Source organism: Lonchura striata, chromosome Z (genome assembly GCF_050655825.1).
Source record: "Lonchura striata isolate lonStrDom1 chromosome Z, ASM5065582v1, whole genome shotgun sequence".
Lineage (NCBI taxonomy): Eukaryota > Metazoa > Chordata > Aves > Passeriformes > Estrildidae > Lonchura > Lonchura striata.
Window position 1 is genome coordinate 69694603 of NC_140740.1, and position 14736 is coordinate 69709338.

The 14736-nt window shown below is 36.3% G+C and overlaps 1 protein-coding gene across 9 annotated transcripts in view; it reads right to left on the bottom strand.

The window, feature by feature from the left end:
* Positions 1-14736, bottom strand: part of KDM4C (lysine demethylase 4C) — a 245679-nt gene that overhangs the window by 13073 nt on the left and 217870 nt on the right. For 8 of the 9 annotated variants that reach the window (XM_085566943.1, XM_021531680.3, XM_085566942.1 and 5 more), the window contains one exon: positions 11182-11352. The exons of the other annotated variant lie outside the window; for it this stretch is intronic. In XM_085566943.1, coding sequence (XP_085423069.1) covers positions 11182-11352 — 171 coding nt within the window. The remainder of the gene's footprint in view (positions 1-11181; positions 11353-14736) is intronic. 9 annotated transcript variants of the gene reach the window in all.

Genomic DNA, 14736 nt, shown 5'->3' on the forward strand with positions numbered 1-14736 from the left:
CTCAAACATAGTATTTCCAACCGTTATTTTAGCTGCATGTATTTCTCACCTTTCAAAGTCACTCATTATTTCTGTATCATATGACACCAAAATCCTCTAGGAAGATGTACTTCAATCACTCAACAGCAGTTTTCCAGAAAGACTGTGAAAGAATCCATTTCATAGTGCTGCCACAGCTTTCTGTATTAAAAAGTTCTTCCAGCCTTCCAACAGGATGCTCTTGTCCATGCAATCAGGCAAGATGGAATGGCAAAAGGCAGAGGTAAGCAGAACCTTGGCTTCAGCTCCACAGCTGGCCTGGTGAAGCAGATCCTTTCTGTATTGTCCCACCCCTACTGCAGAGGGGCCATGGCACAATATTTTAATCCTCCTCCTGCCAGACTGAAAGCTCATAATCTAGCCCTGAGGTTCTAAAGATCAACGAGAAGTAGATATTGAAAAGACTGACTATAGAGAAATCTCAGATTCTGTAATTGCATTAAACTTGACTTTCCTATGTACCTACATATTATTTTTACTCTAAATCATGCTGTGTTCATAAATATATACATATTGTTAGAATCAGAGAAATAGAAATTGTTCATTTTCTCTCATCCCCTGCATTTCTTAAGTATCTAAGAATAGTTCAGACATTACTGTTAGTCTATCTAACCACACTTTGCACAGAGAAAGCCATTGTATTGACTTTTAGCCTAGAAATGTCATGGTTTCTGAAAAATAACTTTAAATTAGTGCATGGTCTCCAAAACTCAAAACACCAAAAACCTCTGTCCTCTTATATTTGAGAAACTGAAATTCACTTTACAGTAAACGGAATTCATAACACATTCATTTCAATTTAAAACAAATGAGTATTCTTGTATTAATCACAAAATTAACAGTAACTTCTCACAACACAGACAAAACACACTAATTACATATGACTTTCACTGGTAAGACTTCAAGTAGTTTTCTAGTTCCTAGACTTAAAACGTGAAAAAGTAATAAAAATCCAGGCATGATTTTTTTGCTTTTGCACAGAAATGGTCCTCATGGTTACTCCAGCTGAACAGCAGGATTAGCTTTTAAAATTTCCCCTTAAATTAGGACCTGAATTAAATTTACTACCCTATTTCATTGCTTCTAGGGTATACATAATGAGATAGTACTTCCTGTACTAACAGAAAATAGATGAAGATGGTTTAACAAGGAGTGCAGAAGAAAGCACAAGGTGGCCATACCATTAGGAAGCGACCTTTCCAAGGCCATTCTGCAAAAGAACTTCATCCAAATTTTCTTCTCTGTCTCCATTTTGTCAGCTAATATTAACTTTCAACATGAATAGTAGTGATTAAGCTTCCACAGTCCTGCTCACTGGTGGTTGTTTTAAAAAGGGAGCATGACTAATGTGATTACAACCAATACCTCCAATTTAGAAAAGCTGGCCATACAGAAAAATACCACATCGCAACTGCAAACACTGAATATATCTACCAACACCACTAAAGTGCAAGCGCAGAAACAAATTGTGGAAACTCTCTGAAACCACCACTAATCTCAATTGTCAAACTGTTTTTCTTTCCAAAGCTGATAGTATATACTAGTTGATGCAAATTTTTAGAAACACAAAATTAGGTCTCATATGTTCCAAGGCAATTTGAAAGGAAAGGAGAGTGGTAGCTAATTTGTCACAGTCAGATTTTTATCTAAACAGGAACAACAATTTACACAGTGTATTAGCATTTGAAAGAGAAAGCCTGATTCCCAGGAGTGCAGTTCCGGGTTTGAATTGGTATAAATTCAGTGAAATCACCAGATTAACAGAACAGTTACTGTAATTCAGCAAATTTAGCTTTGAATCACAAATGGGAGCATAAAAATACTTTAAATTGAAGTACAATATGTTGTCTTTAAAATATTACTGAATGTTCTCCTATGAAGTGAATACATGCTTTTATGAAAGAAAACTGGAATATAAATGGGACCATGCATTCACACATAAATATAAAAATTTCCTATTTTCTACCCAGCTTAGAAAATTACTATTTTAACCATTGCATTGCCTTTCAGTGAAGTGTTAATAATACAAATTCATGCATAATGCTAGTTGATAGACACAGAATTGCCCGGAAGACAACAACTTAAACAATTGCAGAATGTGACTTAGGATGTCCAGGGTGGTACTGGGCATCACAATAAGGCACAGTAGAGAGGACACTAAAGGGTACAATACGCTCTTATGGGACAAAACTGAGTGTCAGCAGGAGGAAGCTGAAGTTGCCAAGGACACCTGGATGTCTAATTAGCTATGAGGAACAAGACTTCTGTAGTGTAGCAGAAAATCCTATCTTATAGTTACATTTAAGTCAGGTGAGACTGAACGCTGAGATTGAAGGGCCTCCTCTCCTGCCCACCTGTGTATATCCTCCCTGTAAATCAGTTACAGTCAGATGAGTACAAAGACCAGCTCATGTGCTGCTCCTGGTCCCTCCTTAGGATGCAACACAGACACAAAATAAAATATGAGTCTTCCAACATTTCCTCTACTGAGCCCCAGTAAATCTAGTAATAACTTTCTTCTGCACAACAGTGTTGTAAACTAACAGATGAAAAAATCTTGCAATTCCTGGATTTCCTCAGAAAATAGGTGGGAGGTGAAATAACACTCCTATCTCAATCCCAGCAGTCCAACCTCATCTCAAAGATTCCTGTGCAAATTCTAGTGATTTCACCATGTTCCATAGGCTCATCACAACTGTACTCATTGTGGTCACAGACAAGGACACAGACTGTCTTTGCAAACACAAGAAGTGTTGTAATATATTCTTCTTTCACCTGCCTCACTGCAAAGTCAGCCATCTTATCATGAACTGCAAAGTAATGATTTATCTTCCATTTTGTTTCTCCTGCAAGGCATTATGAATTCCTCTCCTGTGAGGCATTACCTTCAACCCATCTAACATCATTATTGTTAAGGATCCATAAAGCATTTGATCATAAAGTGGAAAGGCTATTCTACAAGGAAATGGTAAAAAGATAATACTTCTATTTGAAGCTTTAATTTGCCTATAATCTGTTCAATATTCATTTTTTATGCTTATCTACTAAGTTGCCTGTCTTTCTGCTGTCATATGAAACAAAGAAGTAAGAGCAACAGAAAAATTATTTGTGTTCTCCATAATAGAGTACAGTGAAAGTGTAAATCAAGAGTTATGGTACTGTACAAGTTTTAGATTAAAATAATACTACATCTGTTGATGCTTTGTAGCTTCAAGAGTTAAACAATGGAATAAAACCCCTCAATCTCCAGCCTTAGACTTAGCCCTTGGTTTTGAAATATTTTGATTTTAACTTACAAAGAGCACAGTTTTCAAAACAGGAATTAATTTGTATTAGTATTCAGAAGATGCAATAATTATTCACATGTAAAAACCATATCATTCTGGGTATAAGCATTTGTAAATCTAGTGAAAAAGTTCTCAACTACAAAAATGTGTTAAAATAAATTTTCCCTGTTCACAAACTCAAAGTAAATTCTTCATAACATATATAAATATTAAAATTATTGGAGTATTTCACAGAACAAGAATGCCAAATCCTACACAATCTCTATAAATTGACCAAGCCAGAAAAAGAAACCTAAGTTTTTTCTGAGACATGTCACACAGCTCTCAAATTTGCTTTCCAAAATTTTTCAGAATTACTTGTCAACGATCACAACATACAACTTTCTGAGAAGTGAGTTCAATTACGCAGCAGTATTGTAATGCTGCAAAAAACAACTGTACCAGCCCAACATGAATTGCATATTATTCAGTTTATAGACTCAATGTCACAGTTAAGAAAACTTTCAGAAAGTTGCTAAACCAATTATAATTAATTATGTCTTCTTTCCCACATCACAAAAACAATTCCCACAGCTTTTGACTAAGTTTATATCAAATACAATCTAGCTCTTGCTACCTTCAGAAATGCATTACATTCCTACTTCATATGCTCAGAAACTATTGGTGGTGGTGGTACTGGAGTGCACCCAGAATCTACAAATTGCCCAGAAAATGTGCAAAGTTAGCTATTATCATTTCCTTACCAATTTTTACAGATTTACATACCCTTATAATAAAACTTGAACAATAATTATTGTATGCCAGCAGTCAAATGGATCTTTCACAAAGAGGCAGCAAACACTACTCTTTAAAAATTTGATTAAAACAGGTAGATAAGCAGAAAAGAGTCGTCAGAAGACATAAGGAGAGAAAAGTATACAGAAGAGAAATCACTAGGAAAAAATGCTGGAAACTAGTCAGGAATTCAGTAATTTATAATGCCAGACAAGTTTGATAGAAGAAAAGTAACATGTGTCTTCTTTGTAAGACAGATTGTCACAACCCAGCCCCTAGTAAGGCTAGAATCAAAACTTCTGGATTTCTACATACAGATGGACATTAAATAGGGTCTCAAGATTTACATGCTAGCCCAGTATCTCCAAATGTCTATTGTTCAAGAAGTATGGTTTTTCAAAAGCAGAGGCAAATGTATTAACATAACAGATACTGAGAAGCTGCCCAAGTATTACATCTGCAGACACACACTTCCTTCACCAGTGGAAGTCAGTAGTCACAGTCAAAGTCATTAGAGAGAAGTTCCTGAAACAAGATTTTTTCCTTGAAACTACATCCTGAGCACTGACATTCACAGCTTTCAAAAGTGAGCTACCTTTTCTAATCTGCACATGCGAAAAGTTCCACCAAAATAAGGGCACATTATTGTTTTCTAATATTATTCCCTTCAGCTGGCCTGGAGGAAATAATTTTTGAAAAACTGTCCAGCTAAATCACATTTTTTTCTGCACCTCAAAGAAGGATGAAGTAAATCTGTTCTGTCTCCCATTTATCTAATAATACCCAATTGTTTTCGGACAATCTGTATTCATCTTAACTCATTCACCTGTAAATTATCCCAATTACCCCTTGTCTCGCATAATTATTAAAGTTATAAATGCATTTGCAGTTTCGAACCCCTGCAAGGGGTATCTAGGCCAGAAAAGATCATGCAAAACCTCAGTAATTCCATGATAATCAAAACAGATAGAATTGGCTCAGTGTATAGAGTATATGTGTAGAGTGCATATACAGTTGAGCGTGGGTCATGGGATATCAAAACTTTTTTTCATCATTTTGTAGGATATGAAGTGAGCATTTGTTGTCTAGGATAGTAGAGGATTGCAAAGAAGTCCCTCACTTAAAAAAGTTGCAGGTTATTGTTAGCAGTTTATTTCATTAGCAGATTCTTAAACTACATTGCTATCACATTGACAGGTTTTTCTTCAGATACTAGTAACTAAATTGTACGGATTTTTCTGTCCTTTTGTTTTTAATAAATAAAGCAGGGAATAACCATTTTAGATGGTGTAAAATCTAGGTGCACACACTAAAAATCTGCAGCCTTTGTAATAATTTAAGTAAAGTACTTTGGTTGTCAGAGTTCTCAAGAGCCCTGTTCCTCCCTCTCCTGAGAGTGGCAAATTTAAAGTATTGATAGACACAGAAAGGCAGAGTTTAATCTTCTCATTTTCTCTTCACACTGAGGGCTTTCTTGTGTCCACTGCTGGAGGAAGGTACTTGCAATAAGTATCAACAAAATTCTGTTAAGGATTCAGGTATCACTGCTGGTATGTTAAAAAATTCACTGCTTGGTGGTTCTTTTCTCACGCTTCAATTTTTCTCAAGGTGGCATCCATTTAAAAAGAACTGGTAGAAAAAAATCAAGGAAAATGTCAGACAGAGTAATGTGACACATGCAAAAATGAACTGAAATTATATCTGAACAGAGAGATCTAGCTGGAGATCAGGAAATAAAGGAGAGTTTATCACCTTAACAAAAAAGAGGCAGCCAGCTCAGGAGAACTACAAGGATGTTGTAAGGTTATGCAGGGAGAAAATTAGGACCAAAGCCCAGCTAGACTGTAATCTGTCTACTGCCATAAAAGAAAATGAAAAATGTTTCTGTAAACATTCACACCAAAAGGAAAGCTAAATAGAATCTCCATCCTTAACTGGATGCTGTGGGAAAATACAGTGAAAAAGAATGAGGAAAAGGCTGAGGGACTTAACTGCTTTCTTTGCTTCAGTCTTTAATACCAGTTTTTCTGTGAGAATCAGTCCCTTGAGGTTGAAGACAGGGATAGGGAGCAGAATGAAGCCCCAACAATCCAACATGAAATGGTCAGCAATCTGCTATACCTCTTAGACAAACACAAATCTATTGGACTGTGTGGGATCCACCCAGGGTACTGAGGGAGCTTGTGGAAGAGTTTGCTGAGCCATGTTGCATCATTTACCAGCAGTTCCAGCTAACTTGGGAGGTCCCAGTTGAATGGAGGTTGACAAATGTTATACCCATCTTCAAGGTTGGTCAAAATGTGAACTCAGGGAACTAGAGGCATGTCAGACTGAGTGCCAGGGGAAGTGGCACTTTCCCTCAGTGCCAAGGGAAGTCACGGAGCAGATCATCCGAAGTGCCATCAAACAGCAGTACAATGACAAAATGAGGCCCAGCCAGCAGGGGTTTGTGAAAGGCAGGTGCTGCTCAATCAACAGGATCTCCTTCTGTAACAAGGTGACAGCCTTAGTAGATAAAGAAAAAGGTGTATATGTTGTCTGCCTTGACTTTCACAAAGCCTTTAAAGGCATTTTACACAATATTCCCCTGCAGAAACTGGTTTTCTGTGGTTTGTATAGATACACTGTTCACTAGGTAAAAAAACCTCCTGGAAATCTGAGCTTAGAGTGGTAGTGGGTGAAATTACATCCAGCTGGGAGCTGGTGGTCAGTGGTGGCCCTCAGGGTGCAGTACTGGGGCCAGTTCTGTTCATTAATTTCACTGATCACTTGGACAACAGGATCAAATGAACAGTCATTTTACATGACTGCAAAATATCAAGTTGGGTGGGAGTGTTGATCTGCTGGTGAGAAGACTCTGTGAGTCTGTAAGGCTCTGCAGAGGGATCAGGAATCTGGACAGGCTGGAGTGATGGACCAAGGCCAGTGGTGGGAGGTTCAGCTACAGTAAATGTTGGTTCGGCTCCGTTGGGTCGTGCCCTTGAGCCACAACAACCCGAAACAGCATTCCAAGTTTGTAGAAGGCCAATGGCATCTTGGCCTGTACCAGGAACAGTTTAGCCAGCAGGACAAGGGCAGGGATTGTCCTCCTGTACTCAGCACTGCTGAGGATTTGTCCTGTGCTCATTTTTGGGCCCCTCGCTCCAAGAAGGACGTTGAGGTGCTGGAGCAGGTCCAGAGAAGGGCAATGGAGCACAAGCCCTGTGAGGAGCAGCTGAAGGAGCTGGGGTTGTTTAGCCTGGAGAAAAAAGGAAGCTCAGGGGAGACCTTATTGCTTTCTACAACTGCCTGAAAGGAGGCTGTAGACAGGTGATCTCTTGTCCCAGGCAACAAGTGCTGCCTTGTGAGATGTGATCTGAGATGTGAGAAAATGGCCTCAGGTTGGTTTAGATTGGAAATGAGGAAATATTTCATCAAATGGATTACCAAACACTAGAACTGGCTGCCCAGGGAAGAGCTTGAGACAAGAGCCCTGTCTGCAGTGAAAAGACATGCAGAGATGGTGAATGCCTTAACCAGAACTAATATATATTTTTTAAAAAGAATGCTTTCTGGATTTTATTAGAACCTCAGAAAATTGACAAACTGTGGTTCTGCAAAATATCTTCTTGAACTCCTGAATATAGGATCAATTGTTTTTCCAAACACATCTCATTTCATCAACACTTAAGATGCTCTTGCTTTTAAGGAATAATTACAACACCATTACATAACCTACCATGTTAAAACAATGTTATTTGATTTATAGATTTCAATAAGCAAATTCCCTCTCTTTGGGTTGTGGACATAACTACCCACAGTGCAATGTCACCTTCTCAGTGTATAACACCAACATTTATACACTTATAAGTAAACTAAAACACAGTGTGGTTATGTCATGGCAGCAATTGCATTCATTTTTGTTCACCTAGTTGTCTTGAAAACCACAAGGTGAATCCATGACATCAAAGAATTATCTGTAATTCTTTGATGTCATGAACCAGGGTACTTAAGAGGGCAAGAGCCTGGAAGGATGTTTCTGTTTCAGGGTATGTGCTCAGCTCTCCTGTAATCAGACCTCTCAACAGACTCAAAGCATATTTCACTCTGCAATTATCTTTTTTCTTCCTTGCAATCAATACAATAAGGTATCTATCTCCCCCCAGATATGTATACTGCAAAGCCTCCCTGTTCTTGATTTTAATAAGGTAACATGGGAACAACTTCATACCAATCTTACATATATATGTATATAAAACATATTGTCAGCCACAATATATACACAAACAAATCTTCTAGCTATATACCAAGAGTAATAACTTCTAGCAAAATGCTACGATAAACCAGTGCCATAGCCACTGGGTACCAAAACAAAACAAAACACAAAACAAAACCCCACAAAAACAAACAAACAAAAAACCAAACAAACCCACCAAAAAAAACCATCCCAAAAAAGAAATTGTGGGATAGCCTCCATAAATGATGAGATCAAAGAACTGAAAAACTCTCTGATGCATAATCTGTGAACTGACATCTGGCCTACTGGTCAGAACAGTACTGTTCTTGGTGCTGTGCAAGGGCAAGTGGTACACATAAATGCTATCTGCTGGAATAAGTTACTCAGGACTGCAGTATATACACTCCCTAGTTGTGTGCATGCATCATTAACTGAGAAAGTTGTCATCTCATGTTCTTTAAGATATCATGTACTGTCCCCCTTACTGAAGTCTTTCTATGAATTACAGGAGGAATTTGTCCTGCTGTTGCTTCCAGGAAGAGATTGTATCCATATACTTCTTTACACCTCTTACACCTGGGTCGAAGGAAAACGGGTTGGTTAGCATATTGGACAACTAGCTCATAGGTTTAAACCCTGTATTGAGGAGTCATAAGTCTAAGAAATCACATATAACACCCAAGAAATAAATAATGTTGAAATTTAAAAATCTAAATATGTGCCTATAGTTAAAACACTTAATAATTCCCCACCTCATATATTTAGTAAATGCTAGCACAAACCAAGATAAATACATATGAAAACAGAATAATGTATACCCTGATTTGGTTGTTATTGAATGCAGAGTTTCATGAAGCTTCAAAACTGAACTTTCCCTGCTCCCTATCTTCCTCCTTAAAAATAAATCACTGTGCCTGAGCATTGGAATTCTGGTTTATTGTTAGCTGAGCTGAAATTATGTGGTGGATTCAGCACATACTGGAAGAGCAAAAACCTCCTGCTATCTTTGTGAGCTGGTTGAAAAGTGAAAATATATTAGAAAAATAAGTTCTTCAACAGGCAGCAACATTGCCTTCACACCAGATTTGATGAACAAGTCCTCCCAGCAGCACCAACACCTGATATGAACATTGCATGGATTAGTCAATATTAATCTGAGAAGAAGAAAAAAACCCCACTTTTCCTCAGATCCAGTAACTGCTGCAGGTATATTATCTAATGAAAACATTTCTCTAAGGAATGTGAAATTTGTTTGGTGTTTCCATCTGTCCTGGTTTGTAATTGACAAGACACCATCAAACAATTATATGTTGTTCATCCACTATCTGAGAAGCACTGAGGCATATCCAGACCTGATTACATTTATTCTTATCTCCAGATCAGACACCCCACTAGGACAACAAGCAGTTCCTCATCTTCACCTTACCAGATCTTTGATGCAGCAGGCATTTGCAAGCAGGGTTTCTAATAACAATATAGCCACATTTACTGAGCATCTTGATCATCCTAAATCAGAATGTCATTGATCATTAATGGAGACTTTTGCAGTGTTTTGGATTAAAGGACAAATTTTCAAAGACCTGTAAGAGATTTGGCAACTGACTTCTATTCAGACCACTGGGAGGTAAACAGCTCAATTCCCAAACACTGATCTGAAATACATTCCCTCAAATACCATATTATAAAAAGATGCCAGACTTTTCAGTAACTAAGAAGCTTCGAAGAACAGCATCATTTCCTGATGCTGTTATATCTGATATGACTGATATATCTGTCAGATAATGCTTCTCTCAGGAAAATATTAGGTCTGCAGAAAGCAGAAGAGCTCAAAGACTTTCACAGAAGAAAAATGTGGAGCACTTCTAGGAGTTGCATCCCTTGAGCTGCAAAGCCAACATCCTCTGGCACTGCTGTGTAAGCCAGGCTCTTCCCCTCTACATACTGAACAGGACTAAATGAAAAGTGATCTTGCAATAAGCATCATTTTTGCCTATCAGTGGTCCCTGGAGGCTTTAACTTCTGGAAATTAGTAGGAAGTACACCAAAAATACTGGTTTAGCATACAAAAGACTCAAGAGGATCATGAAAGTAAATGAGTATTAGAGTCACATCATGAGAAAGATGTCAAAGGGCACTAAATGAACACCACAAAGCTTAACATCCAATGTATTCATTGCAAACATGATGGTAAAAAGAATCTTTCTCCAATTGCAAATCTTGCTCATATGTGCCAAGTCCACAATGTGGTCTTTAACAGTTACAAGAACCATGGTAGTTTATGTAAGTGCATAAGGGAAATAAAAATCTCAGCTGCCTTTTGAAAATGTAATAAACTATACTATATATAGATAAACTACTATCTTTTCCCTAATGATTTTTATCACTACTAATGTAATATCACAAACTAAATATCAGGAAGAGTAAACAAGTTGTTGGAACAGATTCTTGAGAGCTGCTCTTCATATTACAGCAGAAGTTTTCTATCCTGCAAGGAATTTCTACAAGTTATCTCTAAGTGACAGAGAAGGATATACAGAATTCCTGCTTTCATATTCTTTATTAAATATGTATTTCTTATTTAATTAAAAGATTTTCTAAGATTATTCTTGATTCATTTGGTCAAATGGCAAATTATAACAACCAAAGTTTGGAAACCCATTAGAAAATAATCATTCTCAGCAGTTAAAGCAACAAACATGAACTAAGCACTAAATTGTTATGTCCTCAAATTCATAAGAATTAGGTCAAGAGATTCCAACTCTCTAATGTAAAAAAGAAAACTAATCAAATGCCAGAAAAACCCACCCCAAAACAAAAAATCAAGAAAGCAAACCAGAATGAATAGGATTCTGAGAAAATACTTACTACAATGTCTTCAGGAAAAGCATTCAGACTGAAGGAGCCATCATCAAACATGACTTCATAGAAAACCTGAGATGTCACTCCTATGACTTTGCAACTATAGTATCGTGTGTTTCTATGTTTTGTGATGACGGTCTGCCCAACAGTAATGGCCTTCCCACATACTTTAGCCCTCTTGAAAAGAAAGAAGAATTTAAAAGAAAAAATAAATTTAAAATACCAGCTTAGTCATAAATAATTCATTGGTGTAAAAACAGGGTTGATAACAGCTGAGCATTCAAGATAAAAACTTCAAATTAAATTAATTTAATTCAATCATGTTAACAAAATTTCTTTTACTTAAAAAATTTTTCCACTTTGTAGGAAAACAAATGACATCTAAAGAATACTACATCAAAGCATATTTCTGCAACTGATGCCTTAAAACTATTCTGCATTGCATCAATAAGATATAATTAGAAAAATTTGTTAATTTTGTTTGGAGGATAATTTGTAGAATTTTCCTGAAGACATAAGATGTCTCCCGGAAAAGAACCAAGAGTATGGTTGGAATTATTTTTAAATAAAGAGATTTTGAAATACTAGATTTCTGTATGATTCCACATAATAAAATGAAATTTTGCCCAGTGAGATGCAATAACTAAACACATATCCAGCTCTTGCCAGATCTGTCTACAGGCAGTGTATGTGAGGGACCTTTTAACCCCCATCGTGCACAGCTTTTGCTTTAAAGCTTCCAACAGCACTGATCATTCTTCATCAGTTATTTGCATACTATATCAGTAACAATATTTTTTTTTACTTTTCACTTATAATCCTCCAGTGCTAATTATATCAATCAGAAGACTAGCAGCGTTCTTAAACTATGCAAAAATTCTACATCAATAACTTAATTTATGGATTCTACTAATATAAAAACAATGGAACCTTGTAGGAAGGCAATCATGAAGAAGCTCACACCATGCAGTCAACTGTTACAACTCAGCCCCCAACTACTGTTGAACCCTGTGAATCTTTACAAGCAACCTTCTTCACCAAAAAATATAAAATCAGTAGTATCTTCTCATCCAAGTAACATAGAAGGCACTTCTTTCTTATGAGCTTAACTATTCAATATCTCACAAAGGTCCATTGTTTTTATACAAAAGGGAGCTATTGTGAGTTTGGCTACCCCTAAAGAGTTGAACATTTCTGGTTATGTAAGATGCATATGCACTGGAATACCTAAGGATGAAATATTTATTAGAAATGTTTATAGAGGCTGTAAAAGAATAATTTTATACACAGTCCACACTAAAGTAATCATCAAATTTCCTAGCATTGCTTTTGAAACCTTCAAAGGCAGTAAATTTTTTAGTCAATATAATAGTCTTAAAATTGTCTCATGAAAATCTGGGAAATCCTACAGCTGTAGGATTTTTATCAATAGAATTGAATAGAATAAAGAACAGCATCAGTTCTTTTACTTAGATTTCGACTACTAGCAGTAAAGTGAATGCTCTGATGTAAGAGGAAAAACCCACTCTAAACTTGAAGACTTCTGTTTTTGCACTGACTTCTTGTCACTATTGGGCTTCCTTCTTGGATCTATTTGAAGCATTTATACTTTTTAAACCTCTCTGCTCCCAAAACCTAAGGGCATACCAAGTACAAATATTCTGGCCATTTTTATTGGCAGTACACTATAGATCTGTGTGTCAGAGCTCTGCCTGTCACAGACACTTGCAGTATTTAGCTGAGGTCACCTCAGATAGTAAAACTCAATGATGTTCCTAAAGCATTTCCAAGTGTATCTAGAAATAATGTTCTGAACATATTCACAAATTATTTAACCATTATATGTATAATAAAATTATTTCTTCCTCAATTCAGCAGTCTATAGGTAGGTTAAGTATAAAAATGAGCTACATAAATAGCAACTGACTAATATCATAGGAGCAATAAAATGCCCATAAGCATGTTTTATCCTATCTTGGAACATATGTAAACATACATGGTAATTTACCTTTCAATTTTTTATTTTATCCTATTCAGTTTTGGTGGGGGCAGAGATGGATCAGATGTAAATTAGAGACTATTAACTGATTTATTTCTATGAAATAATAGGAAAAGTATTATACTACAGAAACCAAACAAGATATTGCTCTATTCTCTGAAAGAAGATGCATCTCTCCAGTGAAGATGGAGAGAAAATAACAATATTTTAAGAGACAATGCACATTCAATTAATGATAAAATTTTCAGAAAGGAATGCCATTTCTCATTAGGAAAAGTAATAAAACCCAAAAATGCATTCTAGCTCAAGGAGATTATTTTTTAGTATGTTCTCTTCATAGGATTCTTAATTTATTTCTCAGAAAAATATATTTACAAGTATAGTCTGCAAATGATTACATGTCCCAGAAAACATATCCTGACAGAAAATCTTAACAATGTATTGACGTTAAGAATGTAATTTTTGATCAGAAAGGACAGATGTTAAGTAAGGGAGTCTATCAGATTAAAGAAACAGCTTTAACAGGTAGTTATCAGATTATTGAGAAAGCTGTAGTTTAAAAGCATGATTTTCTTTAACAGCTGCAAAGCCAAGAATGAACTAAGATAGTGGAAGAAATACAGAAAACAACTAGATATAAAGTAAGCTAATCTCCCCTTCTGTGTGCAAACTTCAAAATATAAAAAGGAAAATTACTTTCTCCTTCATTTTCTATATGGCAGGAAACAAAAACCTTAAATACATAAATTATGTGAATATGAATTTATAATAACATAATGAAGTAGATATCTGATGTACATCTCAATACCTAGAAACTTTCTCAGGCTACAGTTTTTAATCGGGGACCCTAAAAGATCTGAGACTCATTCCATACCAGAACTTAAATCTCACATTATCGTTTACTCCTTGGAATTCCAATTTCAGCATAGAAATTATGCATGGCATTTCAAAAATAATCTAGCATGTGATTTTTGAATAACATGTCCTTCTGAAGGCATGACTTAGTCTTTCTGAGATGTTCAGGGGCTGGCAGTAGTTAGCCAGTAATAGTTAGAAAGTGGCAAACAATGACACAGAAAAAGGATCTACAGCTTCCATTAGACAGCATCTCTTAATTCCCTGTTTGCTACAGAGGTTAAGAACTGGCTGATAATAGTAGAAGGTAATTTAAAGTAGCTCCAAAAACAGCAACAATAGGTATTTGCATCTCCTGTCTTTGCCTCTTCTAAAGATCATTATTCTTTCAAATGTTACTGCGGCTGTCTAGATAGCCCCTTTTGTTCACAATTTCCATAAGAATTAGCTGTGAGTACAGGTTTGTCTCCAGCTGGTTTTCTCTGATCTGCAAGGCTTATATGGATCTTTTGGGCTTGGGTTGATTTTTTTGTGTTCAAACAGTGGCATACAACTCCTTTTCCTCATTTTCTTGTGTATGAATGAGTTCTTTTAATCAAAACACATCCATCTGCAGCACCTATTCTCAAATGCACTTCCACATGTTCTTGCAGTTTTGATTACAAAAATGTGTGAGGGATATGTTTCATGCTCAGAGACAAGCACAG